This window comes from Haliaeetus albicilla, chromosome 23 (genome assembly GCF_947461875.1).
Source record: "Haliaeetus albicilla chromosome 23, bHalAlb1.1, whole genome shotgun sequence".
Classification (NCBI taxonomy): Eukaryota; Metazoa; Chordata; class Aves; order Accipitriformes; family Accipitridae; genus Haliaeetus; species Haliaeetus albicilla.
Genome location: NC_091505.1, coordinates 7,662,386 through 7,688,913, shown reverse-complemented (window position 1 = coordinate 7,688,913; position 26,528 = coordinate 7,662,386). Strand labels below are relative to the sequence as shown.

The 26,528-nt window shown below is 51.9% G+C and overlaps 2 protein-coding genes across 5 annotated transcripts in view; one reads left to right on the top strand and one right to left on the bottom strand.

Moving 5' to 3' along the window:
• Window positions 1-11,758, bottom strand: part of TMEM255A (transmembrane protein 255A) — a 29,409-nt gene extending 17,651 nt beyond the window's left edge. Inside the window, exons 1-3 of one of the 3 annotated variants that reach the window (XM_069811059.1) lie at window positions 11,559-11,758; window positions 6,947-7,089; window positions 2,309-2,371 (exon numbers count right to left, since the gene is read on the bottom strand). In XM_069811059.1, coding sequence (XP_069667160.1) covers window positions 2,309-2,371; window positions 6,947-7,089; window positions 11,559-11,616 — 264 coding nt within the window. In that variant the 5' untranslated portion in view covers window positions 11,617-11,758. The remainder of the gene's footprint in view (window positions 1-2,308; window positions 2,372-6,946; window positions 7,090-11,558) is intronic. The other 2 variants (XM_069811060.1, XM_069811058.1) reach the window with 2 other exon arrangements.
• Window positions 11,759-14,095: 2,337 nt separating this feature from the next.
• On the top strand, window positions 14,096-25,933 carry ATP1B4 (ATPase Na+/K+ transporting family member beta 4). 2 transcript variants are annotated; one of them, XM_069811051.1, is made up of 9 exons: window positions 14,096-14,300; window positions 14,486-14,550; window positions 17,286-17,448; window positions 20,101-20,229; window positions 21,076-21,180; window positions 21,465-21,661; window positions 22,094-22,150; window positions 22,859-22,954; window positions 24,444-25,933. In XM_069811051.1, exons 2-9 carry the CDS (start codon window positions 14,488-14,490, stop codon window positions 24,603-24,605), a joined length of 972 nt encoding a protein of 323 aa, XP_069667152.1. In that variant the 5' UTR covers window positions 14,096-14,300; window positions 14,486-14,487; the 3' UTR covers window positions 24,606-25,933. The 2 variants fall into 2 exon arrangements, with proteins under 2 accessions (XP_069667152.1, XP_069667151.1); XM_069811050.1 differs by having other exon boundaries at window positions 14,100-14,300; window positions 14,486-14,592.
• The last annotated feature ends 595 nt before the right edge of the window (window positions 25,934-26,528 follow it).

Genomic DNA, 26,528 nt, shown 5'->3' with positions numbered 1-26,528 from the left:
AGTGCTCCTAGGCAAGGAGGAGATATGACTAAAGCACGGGGACAATAAATGACAGCTACTGCATGTCCTCTCTGCGGTCAGAGCAGAGACATGCTAGATGCCAACCAGTGACGCAATCCCTGCAAAGCTGGGTCATGCGTGCTTTTTAGGACACAAAATGATAGAGAGATGAAAAGAACGAACACAGGCTACCCAGGGCTCTTCAGAATAAACAAACAAGTCAAGTCAGAGCCACACTGTCACTCATGAGCACTCCTGTGACGAACGCAGGACTGGCATAACATGGCCATTGCTCAACCAGACTCTGACATGCTGCTAATACATGATGAGCAAGAGGCTTGGAAACCCTGCTAGGACAGAAAGAACAGGACATGTCGCTCTTGCGGAGCCAGGGTGAAAACAACAAAAAATATCCACTGGGAAACCCACCTCCCCTGCACCCTGTCTGACTGTGGGAAAGGCAGTTCTCCTCTCCTACAGCGCCTGCCTCACTCTCTCCCTCCTGCTCTGCAGGGAACACGCTATTTGCAAAGCAAAGGGCAAGGCAGCCCAGCCCAGCCTCTGAATTAGGACAAGCAGGAATTTCTCCCAACTCCCTCTGCAGCTTGGCAAACATGCCTTAGCCTTGGTCAGCAGCACACCCTGCTAATCTGACCCCTGATTCCCCCTGCAGAGGCAGCTCCATCCCTACAAAAACAGGCAGCAGCGCTGGGCCAGCGGCCCAGGCTGCAGGGACGCCACGATCCCCCCTTGGCCCTCTGCAACCTCCTCCGAGGAAGGCTGGAGGGATCTCGCTGCCAGAGCGTGGGGCAACCACGGGGGAGGCGGATTGCAGCCGCTCTCCCGGGAGAGCCAAGCGGAGGCAGGAGGCCGGCATGCCCGCAGGGCACTCCAGGAGCTGGACTTACACCACCCCACGTGCTGCCTCTAGCCAGCCTCATACGGCAAGCAGAGAAAACAGGCTAGGAAAGATTGAGCTGGACAGCCTGCCAGGACCGCATCAGATACCAACTTCTTTTGATCTCTCTCTACCCACACCTTTTGCCAAATTCTCCCAAAAGAATTTCCCCCCAACCTAAGCCCTGTTACTGACACCTCCAAGCACTACAGCCCCTACCTTCACGCACAGGCTGAAGTTTGTGAAACAGCATCTCCAAGGCATGTTTACAGGCCATGAAAGACCCAGCCAAGCCCACACAAGTCTCCTGTGCTTGCCAAAGGGAGTAATCTGGGACAGCTCTGTCCCCACTGCACAGAGACATCCCCCTCCTACCCCAACACAAGCTCAGTTGTGATCACATCGTATCAGCAGCGCTGGTCTCATCTGGTTTGTGCTATCTGCATGTTCACTGCCCACCTGCTCTCTTCTGAACGTTGCTCCCATGGGATGGGACACCAGAGACCTGCCGACAGCGGCCACCCAGCCCCAGCACACAGAAGCCTCCTTGCAGCGCAAGAAGGGAACCAGAGAGCGCTGTGGTCCACGCATCTGGTCTAGCCAGCGTCTTCTGTGCTTCTCAGGTCCCCAGCCGCTGCTTTACAGCATGCAAAGTTTCTTGGTTTTCCTTCCTACTTGAAGAGGTGTTTGGAAACGAGGACCAGCAACATGTATGTTAATCGGCAGCACTGGCGAAGTTGGTTGCTTTTCAATTACACCAGTCTTCATACTTTTTGTCATGTCGGTATCTCGAGTGACTTATTCTCTAGACGTATCTAGAGCTGAAAGCTCTGAGCACTCCTGTCCCCGGGAAGGACTTACTGCTGGGCCCTCTAAGGGCTTTCACCTCCAGTCTCTGGGCTGGCTGTTACACCACCTGCTTGATCTTCTCTATCCTTTGCTTAGAATAGAAAGTGGCCAACAGCAATTTTTGCAGAGCCCCAAGCCTCTAAGAATTTATTTTAAGAGATTTAAAATAAATTTATTATGTTTATGTTATTTACCATATTATGCATCACATACTGTGACTGCTCAACAGAAAAAGCGCTGGACATGAGTCTGTAAAGCACTGACTATCCTGAAACTCCAAACGCTCAATTTCAAGCCCTTTAAAAAATTCCCACTGAGTTCAATGAGACTGTGTATAGTCACTTTGTGCTTCCTTGAGTGTGCCTTTTTTTTTTTTTTTTTTTTAAAATTTAAAAATATCAGGGTTAGCAGCCTTGTTCTCCTGGGCTGTCAGAAACCATCTCTAGTTCTCAAGAGGTATGCAACACTACCCTGGAAGAGTTAGGAAAAACACTAATACTCTTTACATACAAAATTTGAGTTACTGTCATTTTTTAAAAAAAGTTTTTATAATGAACTTACCATTTGCCTTTTGTTTTCTATCAAGTTTGATCCAATTATTCCAAGAAACGACCCAAAACCAAGCTGAAAAACAACATATTGTTAGCATTTAGATCAGGATGATATCCAACATACTTTACATACAGACAGAACACAATTAAATCCAGAAGCAGCAAAAGAACATACTGCGGATGTGTGAGCACTCTTCCTTCAGCAAGGAATCAGTGGAGTCTCTCACTAGCAGGAGCTAACAAGTGTATCCCTTATATGACAGTAAAAGCGTGTGTAGAAACCAAAAGGATGAGCTCTGAATTCCCTCCCCAGTGATGCTGAGAAATGGCTGGTGGATGAGGATATGCATTTTTGTCTTGGAACAACCCTACAAACACTACAGGAGCCTCCAGATGCAAACCTGGCAGGACCACACCACTAGTATCTGCAGGACCAGGCTTTTGTAACCTCACCAAGGGTGTGAGCAATCACCTAAGTTTTCAACTCAGAGAGTTTCCTGATGTGAAGTATGAAATAAGGGAGAATTATACTCAGGAAGATTTAGCAGTTTTCTGCCGCCTTCTACTCCTCCCTCATTTCCAGGGGTAAGGATGCATCAACAAGGGTCTTCTTCTACCAGAAGAGCTCACACCAGCCCAGCCAACAGAATAAGCTACTCCAGCAAAAACATCTTCTCTTGCTGCCATAACTGACAACACCGTTCTTATTCCAGCTCAGCGAAGTCAGCCAGGACTGCAATTTCCCACCTCCTTTCTCCATAGCCTTAAGCTATTTTGCTACACTAAATAGAAGTTTCTAGGATAGAGCACACGTCAGCCAGGCCAGAAAAAGGAACTTCAACCAGGAACCATGGACTACGGGGGGAGATGCAGAAGTACTTCTGTGTCACACCGAGAAAGGTCTTTGATCGGTGGAGAGCATATCCAACTCCACTTCTATGGGTTGGCAAAACAAGAAATGCCAGAAGAGTGCTACAGTTGAACTGGTCCTATTAAGCAGGTACAAATCCAGTCAATAGACTAGGGAGGCAGTGAAGATCCGGGTGAGAATGCCAAATAACTGGCCAGCTCCTCAGGAAGCAGAATAAGGCATGAGACTAGCTGCAGTGATTCAAGAATGAGTCAACTAACCTGGAATCGATACTTTAAGATCCAGGAATAGAAAACAAAGGCTTAATAAATCCGATACTAACAAGCAGAGGCACGTGCAGAGATTAGCAGACACAAACGTGATGAGAAGTTGGGCTTAAATCTTCCCCCGCTCTGCTTAAACCCAGTAACATTTGGTGCAGTGCCGCGGGCAGCGAGGGCTGCTGGCTCAACCGGCAGGGATTAAAGCGGAGCAGCCGATCGGGCTGCTGCTTCCCAGCTACCTGCCTTGCACTCCGAGCTCTTGGAGACTGTTGTCCCCACATCAGGGACAAACTACCACGGTGGGAAGCACAGCAATGAAGCCAGGTGGTGCTGAACACTGGGGCAGCAGGCTGGCAGGGCAGAGAGCCAGGGGCACCGCTGAACTGCCCCACGCTGATCTGCCAGTGCTTCTGGGCTTATTATTTTGCTCAGCTTGGGCAGCAACCCCTACCTTCCTCAGGTAACAGGAGTTTTACAGCTCAATTCCAAGCCCCAAACCTGGGAGATCCAGGCATTATTTCCAGTCTGGTGATGTTTAGCAGCAAGGAAGTTGGGTGGCAACACACACCTAAGGCAAATAAATGCTCAAGAAAAATGTTTTGTGCTCTTTGAGCATGATCCAGCAGGTTTGAGAGGAATGTCCATGTGGTGTTCCAGAGCAGCTTCAAACTAGAAGGTGAAATACTTAAGATAATTAAAAAAGAAGAAATTAGAGCAAGTCTGTACATCCAACAGGTGAAGACCAAATAAATCAGTGGATTCTCATTAATTCATGGGAATTCTCATTGCATTAATGGGAAACCCACTCGTTCTTCTACAGATGGGACAAAGAGATCTTAGTAATCTGCATCAGCTGCATCACTTATTTGCTGGTAGATATGATCCCCTGAGATGTCTGTCTGAAAGGAGGACAGGACAAAAAATGAACATGCTTTTCCAGAGTAAAGCTCCAGGACAAAATGCTTGACAAGGAACCATTACAGAAGAGGTTTGCCAGTCAAAGCCTAAGAAAGGTCAGTCCTTTACATAGATGCTGGAAGCTGGTATAACTTGGAGACAACACACATATCGCACAGAGCCTCACTTCCATAAGGGTGCTCGCCCTCTGCACCCGATCGTTACTCTTGTCTGCTGAGCATCGCTGTTACACTCTGGGGTTCCTGGGCTCAGGTCAGTCATCCAGCCACAGGTGAGAATATTTCCTACAGAGGCAGAGCCAGGGTGTTCACAGATGTAGTCGCGGAGGTGTCAGTGGTCACAGAAAAGGGTGAAGACTGCCTGGCTACAGGACATGTCACTGCACCCTCTGCTGCAGTTCCTCTGGTTGTGTCAGTGAGGAACTGCACTGTTTGGGGAAAAAAAAAAAAACAAAAAACAACAAGCCCCCCAAAAACCCAACCAAACAAAATCCCACTGATGTGTGGAAGGTCTCCAGCTCCTGGTTCTGTCCTTCCTCAGGAGCAGAGGCCTGGGAATATAATCCCCCACATCAGACAGCCACTTCTTTGCATGTTTCCTCCTTGCACAAGAGGTGTTTGCCCAAGACACACAAGTTAAAGGAGGAAAGAACGGTGCATTAGGCATGGCAGCAATGAGACATCTGATGTCCCACGAGATGATCCCATCCATGGATCTGGTCCACACATGGAGAAGTCACCCAGCACACAAAGAGGCTTCTGGCTCCGTCTTTTCCTTACCAATGCAGGGTACTCAGGGTATGACTAATGGTGGTGCACCACCAACGGTACACAGAAACCCCTGATGGAGATGCACGCAGGCCTAACATCCGTGTGAAGTTCTGAATGACAAGACCTGCAAGGAGCTGCTTCTTCAGGGCTGTGGAAGCCACCTGCTCGGGGACAACTCACCGAGCACTCATGCGCCACAGCAAGCCCTTTCTCCACAGTAAAGGGAGAAATCCCAACTTGTTACGAAACATCAGCTATTTTAAGCACCTGCTGAAGCATCCAGCAGCACACTGAAATGTTTTCCTGTGCAGGGAGACAGGCGAGGTCATCACACATATCTGCACAATGAACTAACTGAGGGGGGGAATTTGGTGACAAACACAAACTGTCAGGGTGCCTTTGCATAACGTAACTCAATGCCCTTCCCAAGTCCAGGAATTCATTAATTCCTTGAGTAGACTGAGTCTTAGAAAAGCGTAAGCAATGCTGACGTTCCCAGAGCATAAATAGCATGGGAGATGTCAAGGGGACGTGAACAACAGGCTCTACCCATCTGCATCAGTCTGCAGGACCTGCTCTGAAGCACGAGGTTCAACTCAGGCTGACAGAGCATAGGCTAAGTGCAGAGAGTTTGAAGCCAGCCTGTCACCTCTCTCAACACCTTCCCTTCTATGCTTCTCTTTAAAAAAGATCAGGCCTAAATGCAGGAATTACTGGGACAAGTCAGAAAACCAATGCTAAACCGAAGGGGCCCAACACGGTCTGTAACGATGTTCCACACTAACGGCTGTAAAGAGGCTTTCTTCAGTGACAAAAGAGCTTGTCCACAGAGAAGTATACACATCCCTGACACCAGCAATGTGTGGCAAATAAATCAAACTGCAATAAGACAAGAATGAGTCTCCATCTAGTTATCTGGACTGGCTTTAAGCCTCCAACTTGGAGGCTCCAAACCTAAGCACCCAGCACTCCACAGCTGTTACACTAGCAGCCTCTTGCTGGGGGCCTGCAGTTACACTCCACCTGCTAAGACACCTAATTTGGCTGCAGCTCAATCCTTTTTGTGCTTCTTTTTGAGCATGTCTCAGACATGCACAGGAACAGACCAGGACTTGCCTTCCAGCTCGTGTTAGACCTCTGCTCATGCCAGGAGGGGCATGATGTACTTGCCCCTTATGCTTCTGCAGGAGGCTATACATCTACTGGCAAGAAGGCTGGACACCAGCAGTCTTCTCTAAATTAAGCCATTTGAAGCTACAAGATTGTCCTTTCCCATTTTCATCTGTTGATAACAAAAAAGAAGAAATGGATGTGCTAACTGCTTTGATGTGCAAGCTCCCCTGGCAAGCTGCCACAGCTATTGCTAATGTGTTTCTCCTCATTCAAGGACTCTGAATCATTAAAACACTTCTGCAAGTGAACTTTATGACCACAAGTTCACATGAACAGTATTTCAAGACCTGGTCTCTCAATAGTTCTTGGCACCTATGGTCCTTCTTTGCCTTACTTCTGCCCAGGGTTAATGTGATGTATGCAAACAAAGAAGTTCTAAGGTTGCTTTGACTGACATAAGATCTATTTATCTGTCTCACTGTCAGCTCGAAAGCATGTTATTACCTAAGCTCAGAGGAAGCTGCCACTTGGATGGGATTTTTGCATGGGAATGAGCAGCAGGTGCAAAATAATAATAAAACAAATAAATCAAATGGCAATGAAGTAGCTGAGCATAATATTCAGGACAAGATCACCCTTTATAACATTGCAGCATTACAAGGGACTTTGTAGGCAATAAGTTTTCTAGACCTACCTAGGAGTTCTATACTTACAATAACCCCTGGGTAATAACCTCCAACAGTCACATTTTGGGTTCTTGTTGTAGCAGCTAGGCCCACCGTTAGAATTAATACTGACACAATGAGGAGAGTCACAGTTACGTAGAGGGAATTTCTTTTTCTTCTATTGAACGACCCTAAAAACACACATACACAACAGAATTTGCTGATTCCATATGGGGACAGTCACGGTACCGCAAATTTCTCCTCCCACCGCCAACGACATCGTGGTGAATTTTCTTCTAACTTGAGAATATTTTGGGGTTTGGCTGTCACTTTTCACCTTCACTAACATGCTTTATCAAGCGTTACTAGGGCATCTGAATTCACATTTACTTATCATTGCTCTGACATAGATGAAAAGAGCCTTAAGAACTGTAACTTTGCAAAGCTCATTTGGATACCTTGGAGGCTCCCAGGCCCTCTGCCCTGGGGCAACTGAGCTAATGAGAAATATTACCATTAGGCATTTATGTATTTTCTGATCTGTCTACTTACATCAAGCTAAATAACCACACTGTATGCCACTTGTTTTGAGGGGGGAAACCTTGGCTGCAATCATACCATAAGGCACGCACAATTTTCTATGTAAATGAGACATCACCAGTAACAGCCACTTCTCCTCCTCCTGTAGTATCATCCTCTACTTTCAGCAAGGACCAGGTATTTTTAGATGCCTGAATAATGAATTTGTGGATTAGTAAAACTCATCTACAGCTGCCTGATTATGGTTTTTTTCTTTTATATATTTATAGATCTCCCAAATGAGCATAAATATAAAATAGTGATTCCATCAGCCAAAAGGAAAGCTGGCTGCGACGTTACGCTCAGCAACATCTTTAGGCGTGTTTGTTCAGCCTGTGCTCTGCCATCTTTACATCACTTTGTGGAACAATCCTTTTGATTATATTTCATACATTATGTAGACATAACCCAGCACCTGCGAGAGCGGCTGGTAGGATAATGGACCATAATGGTCCCCTGCCGCCCTCCCTGGGGGCCGCTGGTGCCACCCTGAATCCCATCCCCGCAGCCTGGGGCTCTCCAACGCACCCTGGGAGCAGGCAAAGGTAATTCCCACCCCAGTGGCTCCCAAGTGACGTGCATGCTACCTGCACTTCTCAGAGTGTTTCGGAGAAGGGCAGGGACATGTCCCAAGAGCAAGGAGCTGCTTCCACCATTGCTGAGCGTATTCCCTAAAGCAAATCATGTTGGGAACCCCCATCTGAGGTGTTCAGGGGCTCTCTGACAGCCTGTATGTGGCAAGACAAAACACCTGCAGAAAGGCTGGGAGGAAAGACTCAGCCAAGCCAAGCACAACCTCCTTGTCCAAATTTTCCAGAGAAAGGAGCACACCAGGCCTCACTGGGCAGCTTTCTGTCTTGAAGATGTACACCCCAGGTGCCCACAGGCCCTTCTTGAGGGTCTGCACATACTTGCAGCACAGCTAGAGAGATCTTTTCACCCTACCAGCTATACCGATGAAGCCATACGGACACACACTGGTACAAATTATCTTCCTTCCTCCGCAGGGTCAGGTCTCCCCAGGGAAAAGCACAGCAGCTCCCCGCTGCTCCTCCACACCCACTCCCACCGGGCCCACCAGCTGTGCTGCTGGCAGGAGCGCTCCCTCTCCGTGCCGGTCCACGCTCTGGGCTGGCACAGCTGGCGTGGGCAGGGGGCTGGATCATTTCACCCACACCAACCAGGGGAGCTTGAAATCACAGACGAGTCCTGAACTTGGGGCCTAAAAGCCCAACACAACAAAATGAAAGGCAAAAGAGGTTTATAAAGAAAAGTAGCATCCTTTTTGACGGACCAGTGTCTCTGGAAGGAAAGCGCTCCACCAACAAACCTGCTCATGTCCCAGAGCAAAGCTGTGACCGCACCACTGGGACATCACCGGGTCTAACAGCAAGGACCTTAACAGTTATTCCTTAGCTGGAATGAATAGCTACAGTTACTAGTTTCAGACAAAATAAAATTAAATAACTGCTAGAGAACCCTAAGATCCAGGCTGGATCTTTTATCAGTGATCCTTAGTTTTTCATGCCATTTTTTATAAGATGGAGATAAAGGTACCCAACTGTTTGCTGCAGGTTGCGTTTGGGGTTAATATTTTTATTCTCCTAAGTCTGCCAAACAAGTTAATAATATAAAATCTAGACTTTTAAAGCGTTCAAAATTCATCAAGATATCAAGCCATTCTGTATGTATTGCCTCCCAAATACTGGGAGCTTGTGCCATGCTCCAGTTCCAATGTAATCATTTAAATGCAAGTGTCACATAAATGTCTTAAAATTCCAAAGTACTGGGACCAAAGGTTTAGCTGAACAAAACTTCAGAAATGGGAGAAAAAATTGCTACTTCTTACATCGATTAGTTCTGAAAGGAGGGAAAGAACGAACCTGTATTGCTTACACACATGCTAGATTACCAAACTTCTGATTACTGCTGCAGTCTGGCTGGCAAATGAGCAGAAGATAAGTAAAACCAGCCGTATGTTCCTTACGCAGTTTGAACTCTTTATGGTTAGGCTGTGTGGGTGCCCAGATGTTTGCGTGCCATGCAAAACCACCCTGCAGAGCACATCTGAGGGAGCGTCGTGGGTACACGAGCGTGACATTTAGGGTACACGAGCATGACATTTACCCACACAAACCGGTATTCCGGCATTTCCATCAGAGGTGCTTCAAAAAGTTACAATGAAAAGACCTGCAAAATGTGCTACTTCGTTCAAAACCAGAGTATTCTGTAATAGCATTTCTGCAGGAAAACAGTCTAAAAGCAGCAGCTTGAGACATTGTTTATGGATTCTGAACTTGTTTCAGAACCACCATGTTTTCTACTCTTACATTTCTACATACATTGTTTCCCAGCTCACAACTGGCACACATCAACATGCAATACAGAAGTGAAATGAAAGGTTTCCAACTGGAAAATTTCTGAAAGCGTTTCAATATTCCTCATAAGATTAAAACAAACAAACAACAAACCAAAAAAAAACCAAACAAAAAAATGCTTTTATTCCAAGTCCTGACAAAACCAACCATAATCCTTTAACTTGATACTGGAGAGAGAGAGATGCGAAATTGAAGAGATAATGTGATTACCTCCGCTTCAGCTCTGTACTGGGACACTAATTCCATTTTTCTTTCTCTGAAAACACGTTTTGTTACGTGTATATTGAGAAAGTGTTTTTGTATTTCTGTAAGGATGCCTGCAGCGGCTTCAGCATACATAGACGCATACTCAGTATCTCCACTGATAGCTGCTGAAGGGCTGCCCTGGCAAAATCCTCTCTCTCAACATTAATTTTTGCTGAAAGTACTCCCCATTAGATCATTTTCCTCTTTGCTACTGAGCGAGGTACAGCTTTACACACAGAACTGGAGCTACGACAGCTTTGCTATCTCTGCTTTTAAGAGACAGGAATAGCCTTTTCTCTGTGATTTATCCAAATTAGAGACCTCCAAACTTGCAGTGCTTACCTCGATGTGAGTATACAAGGTGGTCTGAAACACTGTGCTTAACTCTGTGAGCAAGATGTAAAGAAATTACTGCTACCTATAGTCTGGCTATTTCATTTGTTAAAATGGCACTCAGAAGGTGGACAGGCTTCAGAAAGCTCATTCTTATTTTAAGCCTCAGAAGCATCTTCTTATTACAGTTGCCATATAAAAGCCCACTATAAAAACAAGGTTGTAGCAGGTTTTTCCAGATCACTTTAGAAGTTTGCAATAATACGTATCTTCGTCCTGCACCTGATTTACTTAAGTTTTTTCCCGATTATCGGAAGAAAACAGACAAGATGGCACAGAAACAGCACCGACTTCTCCATCTTGTTCTCTGGGGGGGAAAAGCCCCAAGCAAAGAATAAATGCAAAGTAATCCGAGGAAGACAGCTTTAACTTCCACCCCAGGAGAACCGGGGGGGGGGGGGGCCAAACGGCACCGAGCCGCTCTCCTTCCCAGCCCTTCTCCTTTTGTGCCACTTCTCTGCTAAAAAAGCATTTGTGTGCGAGCTGTGACCCAAACCGCACTCGAATTAAGCTCGAATTAAGGGCCCTGCTGGCAGGTCCACGGGACGGGACGGGACGGGGGGTGGTCTGCAGGCATCTGGGTGACTCGCCTCCTGCTTGGATGGCTGGGGAAATTGCAATTAGCGGCCGGTACGAGGGAGTCTCTGACCTAATTAGGGAGAGTGCAGGAGCGGTGCGAGGGGAGCGGGCGCGCCCTCCCGCCCCCGGGGCAGAAGGATGCTGCGCCACCCGGGGGCTGCGTGGGGCCGGCGGCTGCCTCCGCCCCACTGGGGGGGGGGAGCGGGCTGAGGTGTTTTTGGGGGGGTTTCTTCTGCCGCAGCCCCACACCAGGGCGGCGCGACCCCCCGGGGGGGGGGGGGCTCCGGGGAGGACAAGACGGGAGCGGGCAGGGGAGAGGGACCGGGGTCGGGGGGGGAAGGTCCGTCCCGGGGGTCGGCGGGGACCCACCGCCCAAAATGGCCGCGCAGCCCCCGGCCCCCCGCGCATACAGCCCGTAGCGCATCCTCTCCGTGGCCGGCGGCTCTCCCCCTCACCCCGCCACCCACCCCACCCGCGACACTTACCCACGGAGTCGGGCAGGGGGACGCCGCCCGGGCGCTGCTGAGTCAGGGACTGCCGCATGTTCCCGCCGCCGCCGCTCCCCGCCGCAGCCCGCCGGGCCACGGCGGCGGACAGAGCCCCGACAGCGGCTCCGCCGCGCCTGCGCGTTGGGGCGGGAGCCGAGGGGCCGGACCGGACCGGACCGAACCGAACCGGCCGGGGGGAGGGTCCGCGGCGGTCCCTGCGCGTCTCACCGGGAAAGGGCTCTGCATACGTGCCCGTTCTTTCCCAAAATGACTGCCTTACCCCCCCCTCCCCGCGGCGTAACGGGGTCCGGGGTGAGCGTAGCTGGTGCCGTTCGGCTGGAAACCGGCCGAGGGGTTGTGCCCTGGGGGGTGGGTTTGGGGAGGGGAGGGGGAGAGGTCTGGCCCCATCTCCAGCAGGTTCCCGGAGTTGGACACCACCCCCCCGCCCCGCACTCACCAGCAGCCTCGCTGGTTTGGGGTGTCCCCTGCCCTCTCCCCATCTTTCCCCAGCCCCTTTGCACCCCAGCTGCTCCCACCCCGCCGCCAGCCCCGCTGCTCCAGGCCGTTCTTTGCCAAAAATCTCCCTGGCACCTCTCTGGTGTGTCCCCCCAACCTCCTCCCTGCGGTGCTGAGCCTCAGACCGGTGCTGGTGGCACTCCCGGGCAGCCACCCCACCGTGGCCACTGGCCCGGTTTTTTACTTCTTGGTGCTCTGGGATCTCTGCTCCGGTGGTGATGCCTGTTGCTGCCCATGCCCCTTTCCATGGAGGCAGCGCTCCCAGGAGACCCTGCAAGCGCCCCCCCATCTCTGGCCAAGGAGCCGGGGCAGGCCCTCAACCTCAGTTTTCCCTATCGTGTCTGTAAAATGGGGATAAAAGCATCTTCCCACCAGGCTTCATAATTGCTTGTAAATCACTTTAATGCCCCGGGCCGAGAGGTGCTAAGTGCAAATCATGTAGTTATTTCAAGCCAAAGCATATTTCCTCAAGTTAAAAGAAACTAATCCTATCTCTGCTTCAAAAAACCCCACAGTTTTATTGGATAAGAGCCTAATTACCAGCTTCTCCAGGGAGAAAAGAGAAAGCATACACCGTCAGCGGTGCAAGAGACAAGCTACAAATGGCCAGATCAATTAACAGCAAAGAACCCATCACCTCCAGAGAAAACAGCGGTTATTTACCTTGGATGAACTAGAGGAGCCCAGTGCTCACTGCCTGTGCCCCGCTCCGTGCCAGTGATGGAGGGGACGGGTCTCAGCTTCATCCTCCGCTCCGTGCCAGGGCCAGTCTGTGTGGCAGCACAACCGCCGTGATGGGGCGCGTGTGCCCCCAGGGAGCTGCTGGTGCCCCACGATGGCCCAGGCCATGTTAAATCCCTGCGCCCCATCGCAGGTCCTGACCGTCGGGCAGGCAGCAATCTGGCCCCGAGGCCCCAGCGCGGCCAAGAAGAGCCCGCCATGAGCATGGCTGCCTGCATGCCCTAATGCTGGCACGCCTGGCTGCGGGCAGGCACCGGTACCGAGCCAGCCCTGCCTGTGTACCCGGCAGCAGGCGTGCGGCAAGCCCCGGCCAACTCGACGCAGACCGGGGCAGCTGCCAGACCTCTTTCTTTCCTGCTGCGCCCATTTATTAGCACAGCCGGTGAGCGGCTTTCAGCCAGGCTCAGGAGAGGAAAGGGAGAAATGGTGCTTTGCCTGCTTGGACAGGGCGGTGTAGCCCTGTGGGAGCCCAGGACAGATGTCCGGGCAAAGCCTCAGCCTGCGGCAAGGCAGCCTTTCCCCGCTGTTGAACGGGGCCTGGCTCTCCCGCGACTGGAAGGGTCGCCAGCCCCACTGGAAACGGGCTGAGGAAATGAGCTGGTGGATGGTGCCCAGTTCCTGCTGAGACAGACGGTGTAAAACAAGTCCCGCTGTTGCTGGAGAGCTGCACGGGGGCACAGCCAGGGACGGGCAGCCCTCGCACGCTGCCATCACGCTGCTGGAGCCGTTCCAGGCGCTGCCGCACGTGCAGCAGCAGGCAGGGTTTTGGGGAAGCTGGCCCGACACCAGCGTCCCGTCCCCCCACTGCCCTCCAGCACTCCCACCACACCAGCCCCTCACAGCTGCGGGACTCAAGCCCACACACGCACCCCTACCCCGTGCCCCTAATGCACCATCTTGTGCCCATAATTCATTGGGGGGGAGGGAAAATCTGATATTCCCCAGCCCCAGTCTGCAGGCTGTCACAGCAAGGTGTCCCTCTGGATTTTGTCTCGGTGGCTGTGGCCGGCTCATACAGCTGGGTCAGGGAAGCCGACGCTGTGCGCTCCTAGCTGCTGTCTCAATTCGAAGGGATAAATATAGACCTGCCCCTCGCACTACCTCTTCACTGCAAAAGAGGTTTTGCAGGCATTAACCGTGGCCCCGCCGTGACTGACAAGCACATATTGACGGACACGTGCGGCCATCGAGAGCCCTAGAGATTTGCTAATGTTTATTAACAGCTCCACAGTCTTGCTGGGGCAGAGAGCTTGGCTTCCCCTTTTAGGGCGCTGGCTGGCATTGATGGGGACTTGGGCGCGGGGCAGGATGCTGCGAGGGTGCTGCAAAGGGCACCAGATGCCGGGGGGGCTTGGGATGGGATCCTGTTGCGTTGAGCTCACCCCTCTTAGGAAAGCAAGTTATTTTTTGATCCACTCCCGACCGCTGAAGTCCTGCGGAGTAGGGAGGGAAAGCAGCGTGGTTCACCGCAGACAGGCAAAGGTCTTGGCGCAGCCGCGCTCGCTCAGCCTTTCTGGGGGCTGGGGAGCTGTGCTGGGGAGGGGGCTGTGCCTGCGCGTCCCTGAGAGCCGGGGCGAAGTGGCACCCACGATGGGGCTGGTGCCGCTGGGCTCAGCCCCAGGCTCCTGCCGTGCTAACGCTTGTGTTTCTCTGCATTTCCCACCCAGGGATGGATGGAAACGCCAGCGCTGGGGACATGGAGGGCCAGCACAGGACCCCCCACCAGAAGGCGGTGAGTCTTTTGGGGGCTGCTGGCCACCCTCCGAGAGGCAAGGTGGGGGCTGCTGCCTAGGACCTGCTTCGTAGCTGATAAATATAGCTACTTTGCTTTAGGAAATGCTGCTTTGTCCCTTAGGCAAAGTGTAAGCACTTTGTACTGAGAGAGGAAGGTGCAGCAGGGGGTCTGGCTGGTGGTCCTGGGCAGCGAAGGGGCTAGAAGGGATGGGGACACCTGGGCATGGGCCACCCTCTGCATACCTGGCTTTCAGCAGGAGGAAACTGCCATTGAGAGCTGACCTGGTCTGGGCTGAGGATGGGCAAAAGCCCCTGGCCTCCTCCAGGACACCCACAACCACCAGCACAGCGTGATCCCACCAGAGATGAACCTCAGCTTTGCTTCGCCACCCGGAGTCACCCCAGCTTCCATGGCAGGCAGCAGCCTGGGGCTGTCTAGTGTCCCGACAGGTCCCACCGTGGCTGTACACCCTCCCTGCCCCAGCATGCTCCTATCCCAGCTCCTGCCCCTTGTCCAGGTGCAAGGGACTGCCCCGAGACCATCTCTCGTCCTGGGCTGCAAAGATAAAACACCTGGGAGTGTTGCAACCCAGACCTAACCTAGTTCCCTAGCTCAGGGACCTCTGCCAGGGACCTGGCAGTGGGGTCATCCCATCTTGTCCAGCTGCCCCACACAGACCTCCCTGCCCATGGGGAGAGCCTGGGGCCTCCTCAGCTTTCCCACGCTGCCACGGAGCCCCCGTGGCCTCACCTACCCAAGCAGGATGGGACCCTTCACTGAGTGCTCGATAAGAAGCATGGAGCCAGGAGAGCTGCAAACTTTTCCCTCCTTGCAAAAGCCTTCTGCAGGGCACAGCTGTGGGGTCCCCCAGGTGGGAGCCCATGGGGACCATCCCCATGTCCCCCCACAGCTCTGAGCATCAGCAGCAGCTTCTGGGTGAGGGCTCTGCGTAACAGCCCGTGTGCTGCCCTCACTGCCTCTGAGCTGCAGCTGGTGTGATATCCAAAGGGCTTTTCCCAAAGCAGCACTAAGCATCGGTGCAGAGTCCCTCTGAGCAGTCCCCACCACTCTGGCAGTCTGAGAAATTGTTTCCAAAACAGCTGCCGGTAGCTCTTTTATTTAACAGGGAGGAGAGCAGGAGGAAGGAGAACACATCCTCCTCCTCTTCTTCCATCACTTGCTCCTCTGCGGGTGTCCCGGCAGCAGGCAGCTCCCGCACCTCCTCTCCCATGTCCCTGCCAGAGACTCGTGCTGGGGCTGCTGCTTCCCTGCTCTGAAATCCTCTGGTTTCATCAGCCTTGCATGGTACAGGGCTGCGGCCATGCAGGAGCTGGCTCAGGAAGGGCTCCAGCCCGCGGTGTGGGACCTGGGCCAAGCATTGCATTGCCTTTGCTGTACGGGCAGCCATGGGCATTTTGCCGGCAGCAGCGCTCTGACGCAAGCGTGCTCCCAGAAGAGCCCCATCGGGGCCTTAACTGGGTCCGATCGGGGCAATCAGTGGGATGGTGACGGTTTACAGCCCCCCTGGGTCTGACTCAGGCTCTCCAAGGCACAAATTTGGGCTTTGGAGTCGGTACTCTCCCCCGATTCTCACTGTTTTGCAGTATTTGTGTGTCTGAGCAGAGTTTAATCCCCCCTGCTATTTGAAAGTGTTTCCAAGCCAGACTGTCAGCCAAGCTCTCGGCTGCTTCCCGGCTCCCCTGGGGTGACCCGTGGGGAGCCGATATCTCGCTTTTCGGCTCTGGCTCCAACAGGTGCCCGCGGCCGGTGGGTTTCCATGGCCCTCAGCACAGACACGGCGTGATCATGCTGGTGCAGCTGCTGCGGGGCCACGCTTGCAGTGGGCACGGTGACCTCAGGGAGACGTGGCCAGGGCGGGCGAGCGTGGCCCTGACGCAGCCGGCAGCGGATCAGCCCTGCAGCAGCGTTTGCGTTAAATCGTGGGGAGGCGATGAACCCATCCAGATCTCAGCATCAGCCCTTCTGCCCAGCGGTACCTGGCCCAGCCTTGCCCTGAGCTCAAAGCGAGGTCTTCACCCTTTCGCACCTCACTGCCTGGTTTTGGAGATGTAGAGCGTGTCCAGGTTGAAGGGGAGTTAGGGACGGCTGCTGTGTCTTGTCTCAAGCAGCTCTTGGCCAGGTGCAGGTACAGAGAGATTTTGTGTTCCCGAGCTCCAGACAAGTGAGTTTTCACCACCGAGGCAAAAAGCAAACTCTCGCCACCCGGGAGATGCTATTCCCTGGAACTTAGTGTAATTAAAAAATAACAACACAGGGATTTCTCCAAAGACTAAACACTTGCTCACATGCCAAGAAAAACAAACTGGATGACCTCTTAAATAATGCCACCTGCTGTCATCTGTGGTAGCACAGAAAACGTGCACTTGAGCTCAGAGATGTTGCAGAGGCGTGGGAACAACCCCAGCCCTCCCAGCTCACAGGTTTTCTTTGGTCATGTTCACGTAGGTGGTAAAAGATGAGTTTCTGTAAATGCAGGGACAAAGAGACAGTACCCGGTGTGACGGCAGTGACGTACGTGTCATGGAAAAATGGATGCTGGGATCTAAGCTATCTTGAGTCAGAACAGCCAAAACTGCCTCTCTTTAACTCAAGAGTGATGATGGGAAAATGGAAATTTGAAACATTTCCAGCTATTAAGTGCTTTTGCATTTATTTTTGGCCAATGAGATGTTCAGCTTGCATGTGGGGGTTGTGTCCTGTAACTCTTCCAGGAAAATAAGCATGAGGAGAAGGTCCAGGATCCTGACAGAGGGGAGGACGAGACCAAGGCAGAGATGGGGAGCAAAACCTGGGCAGACCTGGCTGGGGAGATGAAGACGTTCCTGTGGAACCCAGAGGAGAGAACATGCCTGGGGAGAACAGCCAAAAGCTGGGGTAGGTCCTTGCTCAAGCCCCGCTTTCGGGGATCGTTGCCTTTTCTGCTTCACAATGGATGCACTTGCCTGCGAACACCCTCGATAGCTTGGACTGACCACCTCCGTCCCACGTTTTCAGGGTCGATGTGCAATAAAGACCTAGTGAGGAGGACAAGCAGAAAACCTTGGGAAAGTTACCCTTGGTCTGGATGCTAATGTTTACTGAGAATGTGAAAGCAAAGATTTTGGGCTGCCCAAACCAGGTACTGGGAAGAAATTAAGAGCTCAAGGAAGTGCAGGGGCTGCAGGTCGGTCTGCTGCAGCCACGCACCCTTGTTGCCGCCAGCGACCCGGCTCCTGCTTGTACAAGTCAGGAGCCCGTGGGGAAGTGGCTTTGGGGTGATCAGTGTTGGTGGTGAAAGAGCACCTGAGCTGTGGGACAGGGGTTTTGGGGAGGGTGCACGCCGCAGGGCTGAGCATCCCGTCCTGCCTGCGTGTGCCCTGGCTCTGGGGTGGGAAGGGCTGGTCATCGCCGTTGTCCCACAGCTTCCCGGGGTGTGATGTGGTGCCCACAGCAGAGCCCGCTTGTGCTATCGAGGCTGGTGGGCTGGGATGTGCCAGTGAGGGTTTTGAGCACCCTATTTTATCCGTATCCATGTGGCCTTCAAAGATTACAGCTGAGGATGGAGGTGCCCTGGGTGGTTAAGAGCAGCCCGCGGCTGTGGGGTGAGCAGTGCTGCAGGCTCGGTCCGAGACCAAGGTGCCACAGCACACGCGATGCCGTCCACCTTTGCAGCTCTGTTCTCCTGACAGCACATAGCCCCCACAGTGGAGTGAAAATCCTCAACCTTAGCCCAGCGTCACCTGCACATCCACACCAGTGTGAGGCTGCGAATTATCAGGGGCTGCTGCTCAGCGTTCCCAGCCCCATAGCCTGCCCGTGCCCCTGCCAAGCGCTCTGGGTCTCCTGCAAAGCCTGTGGTGACAGCCAGGAGAAACAAAGGAAACTGCCCACGAGCACCAGAGGAGTCTGAAAACCCACAAGCATGAGTCTGGGGCAAGCCTTGAAATGCACATTTGCTCCCCCGTGCCCTTTGCCAGCCACGGAGGCAGCCCGGTTTTGCTGCTCCTTTGCTGGATGGGAAGGGTCGCAGACTGAAGTGTGGGAGCAGTACAGGGGTGACAGTCCTTAGGGATGCAGGTTTGGGTTTCTGGAGGCTCTGCCAGCTGCTGAGAAAAGCCCTGTGAGAGGACTTGCTCAGGCTGGTGTGCATGTGGCCCCAGCTGGCTATTGCTGGAAGTTATTTATTTACAGTCTCAGGGAGGGTGCAGTGGCCTCCTGCACCCTGGGAGCATCAGGGTGTGCTATACGGCCCCACTACCCTATGGACACACATACCCCCAGCTGCACACACGTGTGTGCTCACATGCCCGTACGGGGAGGGCAGGAGGGAGGCATTGAAGCTACTGTGAAAATCAAATTTTCTTTTAAAATGAGAGCATTTGGAGGTAAATGGAGCTGAGTTTTCCTGCTCTCATCTCATGGGTGAGGAGGAGAGAGTTTGCCCAGCCTGGGGCTGCTCCCCTGCCCTGGTCCTGAAGGTGTTCCCCAGGGACTGGGGGTTTCAGGGGACTCGTACTGCCAAAATGCAGGAAGCCGGCTGGCCACTGGGTCAGCACTGGAGGTCCCAGCCCCTGCGAAAAGCTGCACCCCCAGCTCTGCCGGTGACAACCCTTCCTGCTGCATTGCAGGAAACAAGAACGGGAACGGTATCAGCACCACATCCCAACACGCGTTGGCTCGGCATCCCAGCGGCAGCTCCGGCCCCGCCAGGCTGCTGCAGAGGCACCGTCCCAGCATCTTTGTGGCAGGGCTGGATGTTGTCCCTGCTGTGCCACCAGCGATGGTGATGGTCCCATTCTCCCCGGCTAGGCCCGCAGGGGGACACAGCCCCGCAGCGGTTCCCAGCACCGCGGCCCCGGCAGGAGCGCACATCTGCGTTCCCAGGGCTCCCTCCGAGCTGCCGGCACGTTTCTCCTGGGAAATGTTTGGGTTAGGGCTTCACTTTGCTTTCTGAGCCGCTGAGTTTTATTCATAGGCCGTGGCCTCTTGAGACATCCTTAGCCATCAGCCTGGTCCAGAAGAAAAACAAACCTATTCCCTGGACGTCAGGGCTATGAAACAGCCAGCGGTGCCGCAGCCCCCGAGCGATGCCGCTCGTTTCAGTCCCAGCACTTGGGTCCCTGCCGCGCCGGTGACAGGAATCGGGACAGGAGCATCGCCCCGCAGCCCCATCGGCCTGTGCATGTTACCATGCCAAGAAGGGGTGGGAAGGGCAAGATCCGAGGTGGGGTCTGTCTGTTGGAGAGAGCCGAGGCAGGTGGGGACATGGACCTGGTCCTGACCCAGCTCTGGGAAAGACCAAGCAGCAAAAAGGGTTCAGAGACAAATGGCAGCTGCCCGGGGCAGGGACTGTGTCTGGCTGAGAGTCCTGCACCCAAAAACGCCAAGGTCCATGCGTGGAGGGGGTCTGCGAGCTCCCACCTCCACGACGGACTCAGAGCCACAGAGGACGCCGTATGCTGAGCACGGCTGTGCATCCCTGCAGGACACAGCCCATGGGACGTGCTCTGGTTGCGTTAACAGCAACATGCCCTCTCTCTTTTGCAGGCTTGATCTTACTGTTTTACCTCATTTTCTACACGTGCCTGGCGGGAATGTTTGCCTTTTGCATGTACGTGATGCTGCTCACGCTGAGCCCCTACACACCCACGTACCGGGACCGTGTGTCTCCGCCGGGTACGTACCCCCGCCAGCCCAGCCTCGGGCACCTCTGCTAGCACTGGCCCAGCAAAGTGCTACCAAAATGGTGTGGCAGGGCCCTCCGGCAAAGCCCTGCTGGGGCTGTACGCTCAACCAGCCCTCCATACCACTGGAGCTGGTGTCACTTACCTCAGGGCACTGATAGAGCTGCAGGTCCTCTGCAGAGGCTCGGGCATCTTAAATAGCCCCGTGTGAAGCATTCATGCTAATTATACTAATTGTTATTCTAATTATGCTAATTATCAGGCTAATTATTCTCAAGATAAATGAGGAAGTTTAGGCATTTTGTAGGTGATGCCCATTCATTTCAGTTGCTGCTCTTTTATACCCCATGAATTCAAAATAAAATGCAAATCAAGAATAGCTTTTATGCATTATTATTTGGGAGAGTCCTAGCAAGATAATGTTCAAAACGTCTTTTCCCTATGACAGAAGCAGCATTTTCCCTGTGTTTTTGTGTCGGTGGGGAACACGAGGCCCGGTCACCCCGCTCCCTGCCCAGAGCTGGCTGGGAGCATGGGGAACCCCTCAGGCTCTGGGTGCACCCCCAAGCCCATCTCTTCCCTGCAGCACTGCTGAGACCCTCCAGGTCTCCCTTGTTTCCTGGGATATTTTGACGTGCATGGTGTTCTCTGGGTGTGAAATAGAGGTGAGGGATCAGCGGGTTGAGGAAAGAGTTTATTTGTGAGCTGGTGCAGCTGCTCTCATGCCTGTCCCCAGCCCCAAGCCCAGTTGCAATGAAACCAGCCCCTGCAACACGCCCCCCAATCTTGTGGCCAGTCCACCCGTGCCTGCTCTAACAGGGTCCGTCTCCTTCTCCAGGAGTAATGATCAGACCATACTTGAACGGGTTCACCATTGCCTTCAACGTCTCTCAGCCCAGCACGTGGCAACCCTACGTGGACAGCATGCACCACTTCCTAGCAGGTAAGCTCTTGGGCACCCCAGGAGTCGTGTTGGCAAGTTGTTTGCATCCACGAGCACATGCACACAGTGCAGGGGTCTCCTCCTGGGGTGCAGATCAGCTCTTGGCATCTCATGAAGCCCATCTAGAAAGGGAGGCTTGTAAGGTGGTCATGGGAGCTCCTGTGGGAGGGAGCTTTGCCTTTCCACGTGGGACTTGCTAACTCCCTTGACATGCTGATGTACCGTGAGAGCCTGGGTCTGCGCAGGTCTCAAGAAGCGTTAACGAGTCTCTTGGTTCCCACCAGCTTATGATGACAAAGTTCAAGAGGAGAAGAATATTGAGTGCATTTCAGGACAGTACTTCATCCAAGGGGGCAATGAAAGCGAGGAGAAGAAGGCCTGCCAGTTCAAGCGTTCACTGCTGCAGAACTGCTCTGGCATTGAGGACCCGACGTTTGGCTACTCTAAAGGCCAGCCCTGCATCCTGCTGAAGATGAACCGGGTACGGAGAAAGCCGATCGTCCTAATTCCTTCCTTCAGTGTAATCCAGTGTGATAGAGTAAAGACCATGCAGGGACTGAAATTCCTCCACTTCGCAGGCCCAGGGAAAAAGGGAACTAGAATCCCAAAACCTGCTGGCTCATACCCACTAGAAAACATAAAAAAGAAACGCTAAAAAACTTGCTCGATTTGATTTGTTGAGACCTGAGTGCTTGGAGGGTCTTGTGCCGGGCCCCTGTGTGGGATGAATTGAGCTTTAGGGCTACACCTCAGACCCCAGTCTCTTTATAATGGGATCTGCTTCTCGGAGCACATAACTCCTGTCCTGAGCAACGTGACTGGCACGAAGAAGAGCTCAAGCCCTGGCGAAAGGAGGCAGCACGCACTTGGCACTGCATTTCATATAAGCATGGATGTCTTTTGTTTTTTGCAGATCATAGGCTACCGCCCTGGTGCTGGGGTTCCCGTGAGCGTGGGCTGCAAAGTGCAGGTACTGCTTTCATTCATGCTCGGCAGCGTGGTGTGTAGAAGGTCAAATGTCTTCCTCTGATGGACCCCACCAATATCTGTCCTCGTTTTAGCCCCAACCACTCACAGAACCCAGCGCTGCCAACGCCTCTGGGTGCAAGCGGGTGCCGGTCTGCTCAGAATGAGAGAGGCCACCGGTCTCCTGCTTCTCACCCTGGCTCTCACCCTCCGAGCGCTGCCGGCTCCTGCCAGCCTCACCCTGCAGGACTGGGTGCCAGGGTGCCAGCGGGACCCTGGAGCTGGGGGGGGGAAGAGGCAGGAGCTGCTCACATCCATCCCCACCTGCTCCGCGGGACCCTCGGTCCTGGGCAGCACCCTGCAAGGCAACAGCAATAGGGTGAAGGAATGACTCCTGTTGCCCAGGCAGCAGCTGGATCGTACCTTTAGAGAGCAATAAAGCAGAAGGCAAGCGCAGGGAGGGATCGACAGGCAGCAAATTCTGTAACCCTCACCTGTGCCTTCGTGGCACTGTTGTGCTTTGGCTCGCTGCAGCGGCAGCTGGCTCTCACAGCAAACACGCTGCATGCAGGCCCGCAGGCACAGCTGAGCCCTGATGTGGATTTGCAAGAGATGTCTGTATTAAAGCTCCTTCACCTTACTCTGAAGGGAGCTGTATTTTGTGTCCCATGTGCTCTGTGTGTACCTTTTTTTTTTTTTTTTCTAATCACAGAAAGGCAATGAGAGCAATCTCAGATCAGTGGACTTCTACCCTGGAAATGGGACGTTTGATCTCATGTATTATCCCTACTACGGCAAGATCACTCACGTAAGTAAGGACTCTGGCATCTTTGTTATATCTCCTTGGGAAGGAGAGGGCAGGAGCTGCTGCACAGAGTACAGATGTGCTTTCTGGCTATTTTGGGCAGATGCAGGCAGGAGGGAGGCCATGGGCACTGGGATTACAGCACTCTATTTCTGTCTCTGACAAACTGCGGGAAATCCCTGGGGACTCCGGTTCCCCCTTGCCAGCAATGGGAATGATTACATTTATCATCTGGAGACTAAGACTGGCTTTGCTAACTCCCAGAGAAGGTCTCAACACCAGCATTTTCCCAGGGCGTTAGGGAAGTCAGGGGTTAGGTGACACAAGACAAAAAAGGATGGAGCTTCCATCAAAGCTATGACAAAACCACTTCAGGCTGGGTAGTTCAAAACGGAGCAGTCCAACAGCAGTAGCTACTTCTGAACATGCTGGCCAGCACTGCTTTGGGCTGGGCTGGGCTGTACGGCGTTAGGTGTCGTGGTTTAACCCCAGCCACCAACTAAGCACCACGCAGCCGCTCACTCACTTCCACCCCACCCAGTGGGATGGGGGACAGAATCGGAAAAAAAAGTAAAACTCATGGGTTGAGATAAAGACAGTTTAATAGGACAGAAAGGAAGAAAATAATAATAATAATAGTAATAATAAAAGGATTGGACTATACAAAACAAGTGATGCACAATGCAATTGCTCACCACTCGCTGACCAATGCTCAGTTAGTTCCCAAGCAGCGATCGCCCCAGGCCAACTCCCCCCAGTTTATATACTGGACATGGTGTCACATGGTATGGAATGCCCTGTTGGCCAGTTGGGGTCAGCTGTCCTGGCTGTGTCCCCTCCCAACTTCTTGTGCCCCTCCAGCCTTCTTGCTGGCTGGGCATGAGAAGCTGAAAAATCCTCAACCTTGTGTAAACACTACTTAGCAACAACTGAAAACATCAGTGTGTTATCAACATTCTTCTCATACCAAACCCAAACCATAACACTATACCAGCTGCTAGAAAGAAAATTAACTCTATCCCAGCTGAAACCAGGACAGGAGGTAACGCACCTTCACAACAAAAGCTGAAATGGAAGATGAGGCTGGCACTAGACTCCTATTGTCATACTGCTGCTGGCTGAGGACGAGGAACAGCCCTAGATGCCAGGTCTGCACGTCCTTTGAGCGCAAAGATCCGAGGAACAAGTCATAGGTCACTTTTTAAAACAGCAGAAAGTGTTTGAGAGTCCCATTATCCAGCCTTACTTGTCCTGGCTAATCAACCCAAGTGGCACCGTGCAGTGCAAAACTCTGATGTGATCCCATCCCCCTGAGGCACAGGCACAGAAAGACTCAGCTTCAGCATCCTGAGGCACCAGGATGGACATCAGGCAAACGCACTCAGACGCCTGGGAACCGCAAACCAATTACTAATGGTTTTTACTGAACAGGAAAGCACTGCCTGCTTTTCGGCTCCCTCAAAAATTACACTTAAATCTCCCTTCTTTTCAGGTCAACTATACATCCCCACTGGTGGCTATGCACTTTACAGATGTGAAGAAGAATTATTTGGTTCCTATTCAGTGCAGTCTGAATGGGAAAGGTATTATCAACGATGTTAACAGCGACCGCTTCCTGGGCCGAATCATCTTCACGCTCAGCATTGGAAAGTAGCCACCGCAAACACTGGGCACTTAGGTTAAGTCAATCAGAGGCTTTTTCCTTTTTAAAGCATAAGGCCAGCATTTTTTCTGCTAGGAAAAACAGGCACATGGAGATTTTTGTTAATTTATTTTTGTTCGTAGTTAGGAAACAAATGAGATGCAATGGAGCGCGGAACCACATTTTTCATCATCTGATGTAAATGATTATTAGTAAAAATTAAAAGTTACCTCCTGGGCAGAGAACCTGCAAAGGCATTTCAGTTTTGATTAAAAAAAATCTCTGGTATCTGAATACTATTTTCATAAGGTCTTTTACGAGTGACCTCTGTGGAATGAATTTTTCCAGGCTTTAAATTTTAATCTTTGCCATAGTTTTATGTGCATTTCTCAGGCAAAAGCTAACAAGAGGGTAGTTTATTAGCACTATTCTTGTTAAAATAATAAAGAGCAAAAAATCTGGATTATGCCTGCAATGACACAGTTAAAAAGTGAAAATGGCAGATCTCAAAATGCCTCCTAGGGTCTTCAGCACCAAGAGCATCTTGATGCAACATTTTACACTGCTTGTTCAGCACACCCCAGGTGTTGGAGCAAAGGCCATGTAGAAAATCATTTGCCCTTGAACCTTTCCAACTGTTCCTTTCTGAAGTGGGAAGATTAATGCATTTCTCCCTCCTCCTCCTCACTCCAGTACTTCTCTCTGCCCCAGGAATCCTCATCAAGTCCATTAGGCAGGGACAAGTGAAAGGAGCTCTTCTCCCCCCGTTCAGGTTCGCAGGTTGACGGCTGCTCCTTCCCCTGTTCAGGCACAGAAGTGCCTGTGAAAAAGGTTAGACCCCCCCCAAATATTTCAGGCCTGTTCTTCCCCCTTCCAGAGAGGTCACAGCTATAATGCTGCAGAAAACCACAGGAAAACGCTTAGTCCTTTCATCGCTAAGGGGTCAAGGCTGGTATTGGCGAAGTCATCAATTTATCATCCTCAAAGCCCTTTGAAGCACGCTCGCCCTTGTCAGAGAGGAGTGCCGCTCACCGGAGCAACCTCTGCTGCGCGGCAGCGTGACCCTCCCGGACCCGTCAGCGTACAGCCTTCGTATTTGACAGAGATGAACTGCACTCTGCATGTTATGAGCTACGAGAACACGGCAGGACAGGACACCTTAGGATAATGTACTAGTTGGAAAGCACACTTACTAAAATTACTGACTGAACAAGAGCATTATGGTATGTTTGTCCTACATTCTAGTCCAGGTACTTAATCTGCCATCATTTCCTGATCTATATAAATCTCTAAGAAGTCATTTTTTTGTATTAAAAATAAAGCATCTACAGTAAACTTAACTCTATGGTACCATTCTTAAAACACTGATGCAAGAGATGCAGTCTGACTTTAGCTCCCTGTGCTGGCCAGCTGGGGACTGAATTTCAGAGCAGCATGTAATGTGATCCTTTAATACTGAGCACTTGATTAATTTTCTAGGGCCAAAGAGTTCAGAAGCCCAATACAATAGGACTCACTATACCCTAACTATCACAAACAACCATCGAGCAAAACCTATTTATTAAGAACTGTTAAAAACCTGAACCAGAGGTAGTTTAGGAACTAATTTTGCTCAGATGTGGTTGTTCATAGGACACCAATAGAGCTAGGGCAACACAATCATTCTGCCTGCACAACTTATCTGAAAGGGCACGTTCTGATCAACAGAAACCAGCTTCTGCCAAGGAAGATGCTGCCGTGCTAGCGGCTCTTCCTTTGACATCAGAAATAAGTTAAACCCACAAACATTTCCCCGCCTGGCAATTGCTTTAGCTCTTTTAAAACATTTCTGTTTCTGTAGGATCCTGAAAGGAAACCAAACCCTTCATGCTTCAGGCCATGAAATTACAGCTCTCCAGCTAGCAACAGGACAAAACTTTGTTTGTATCTGTTCCC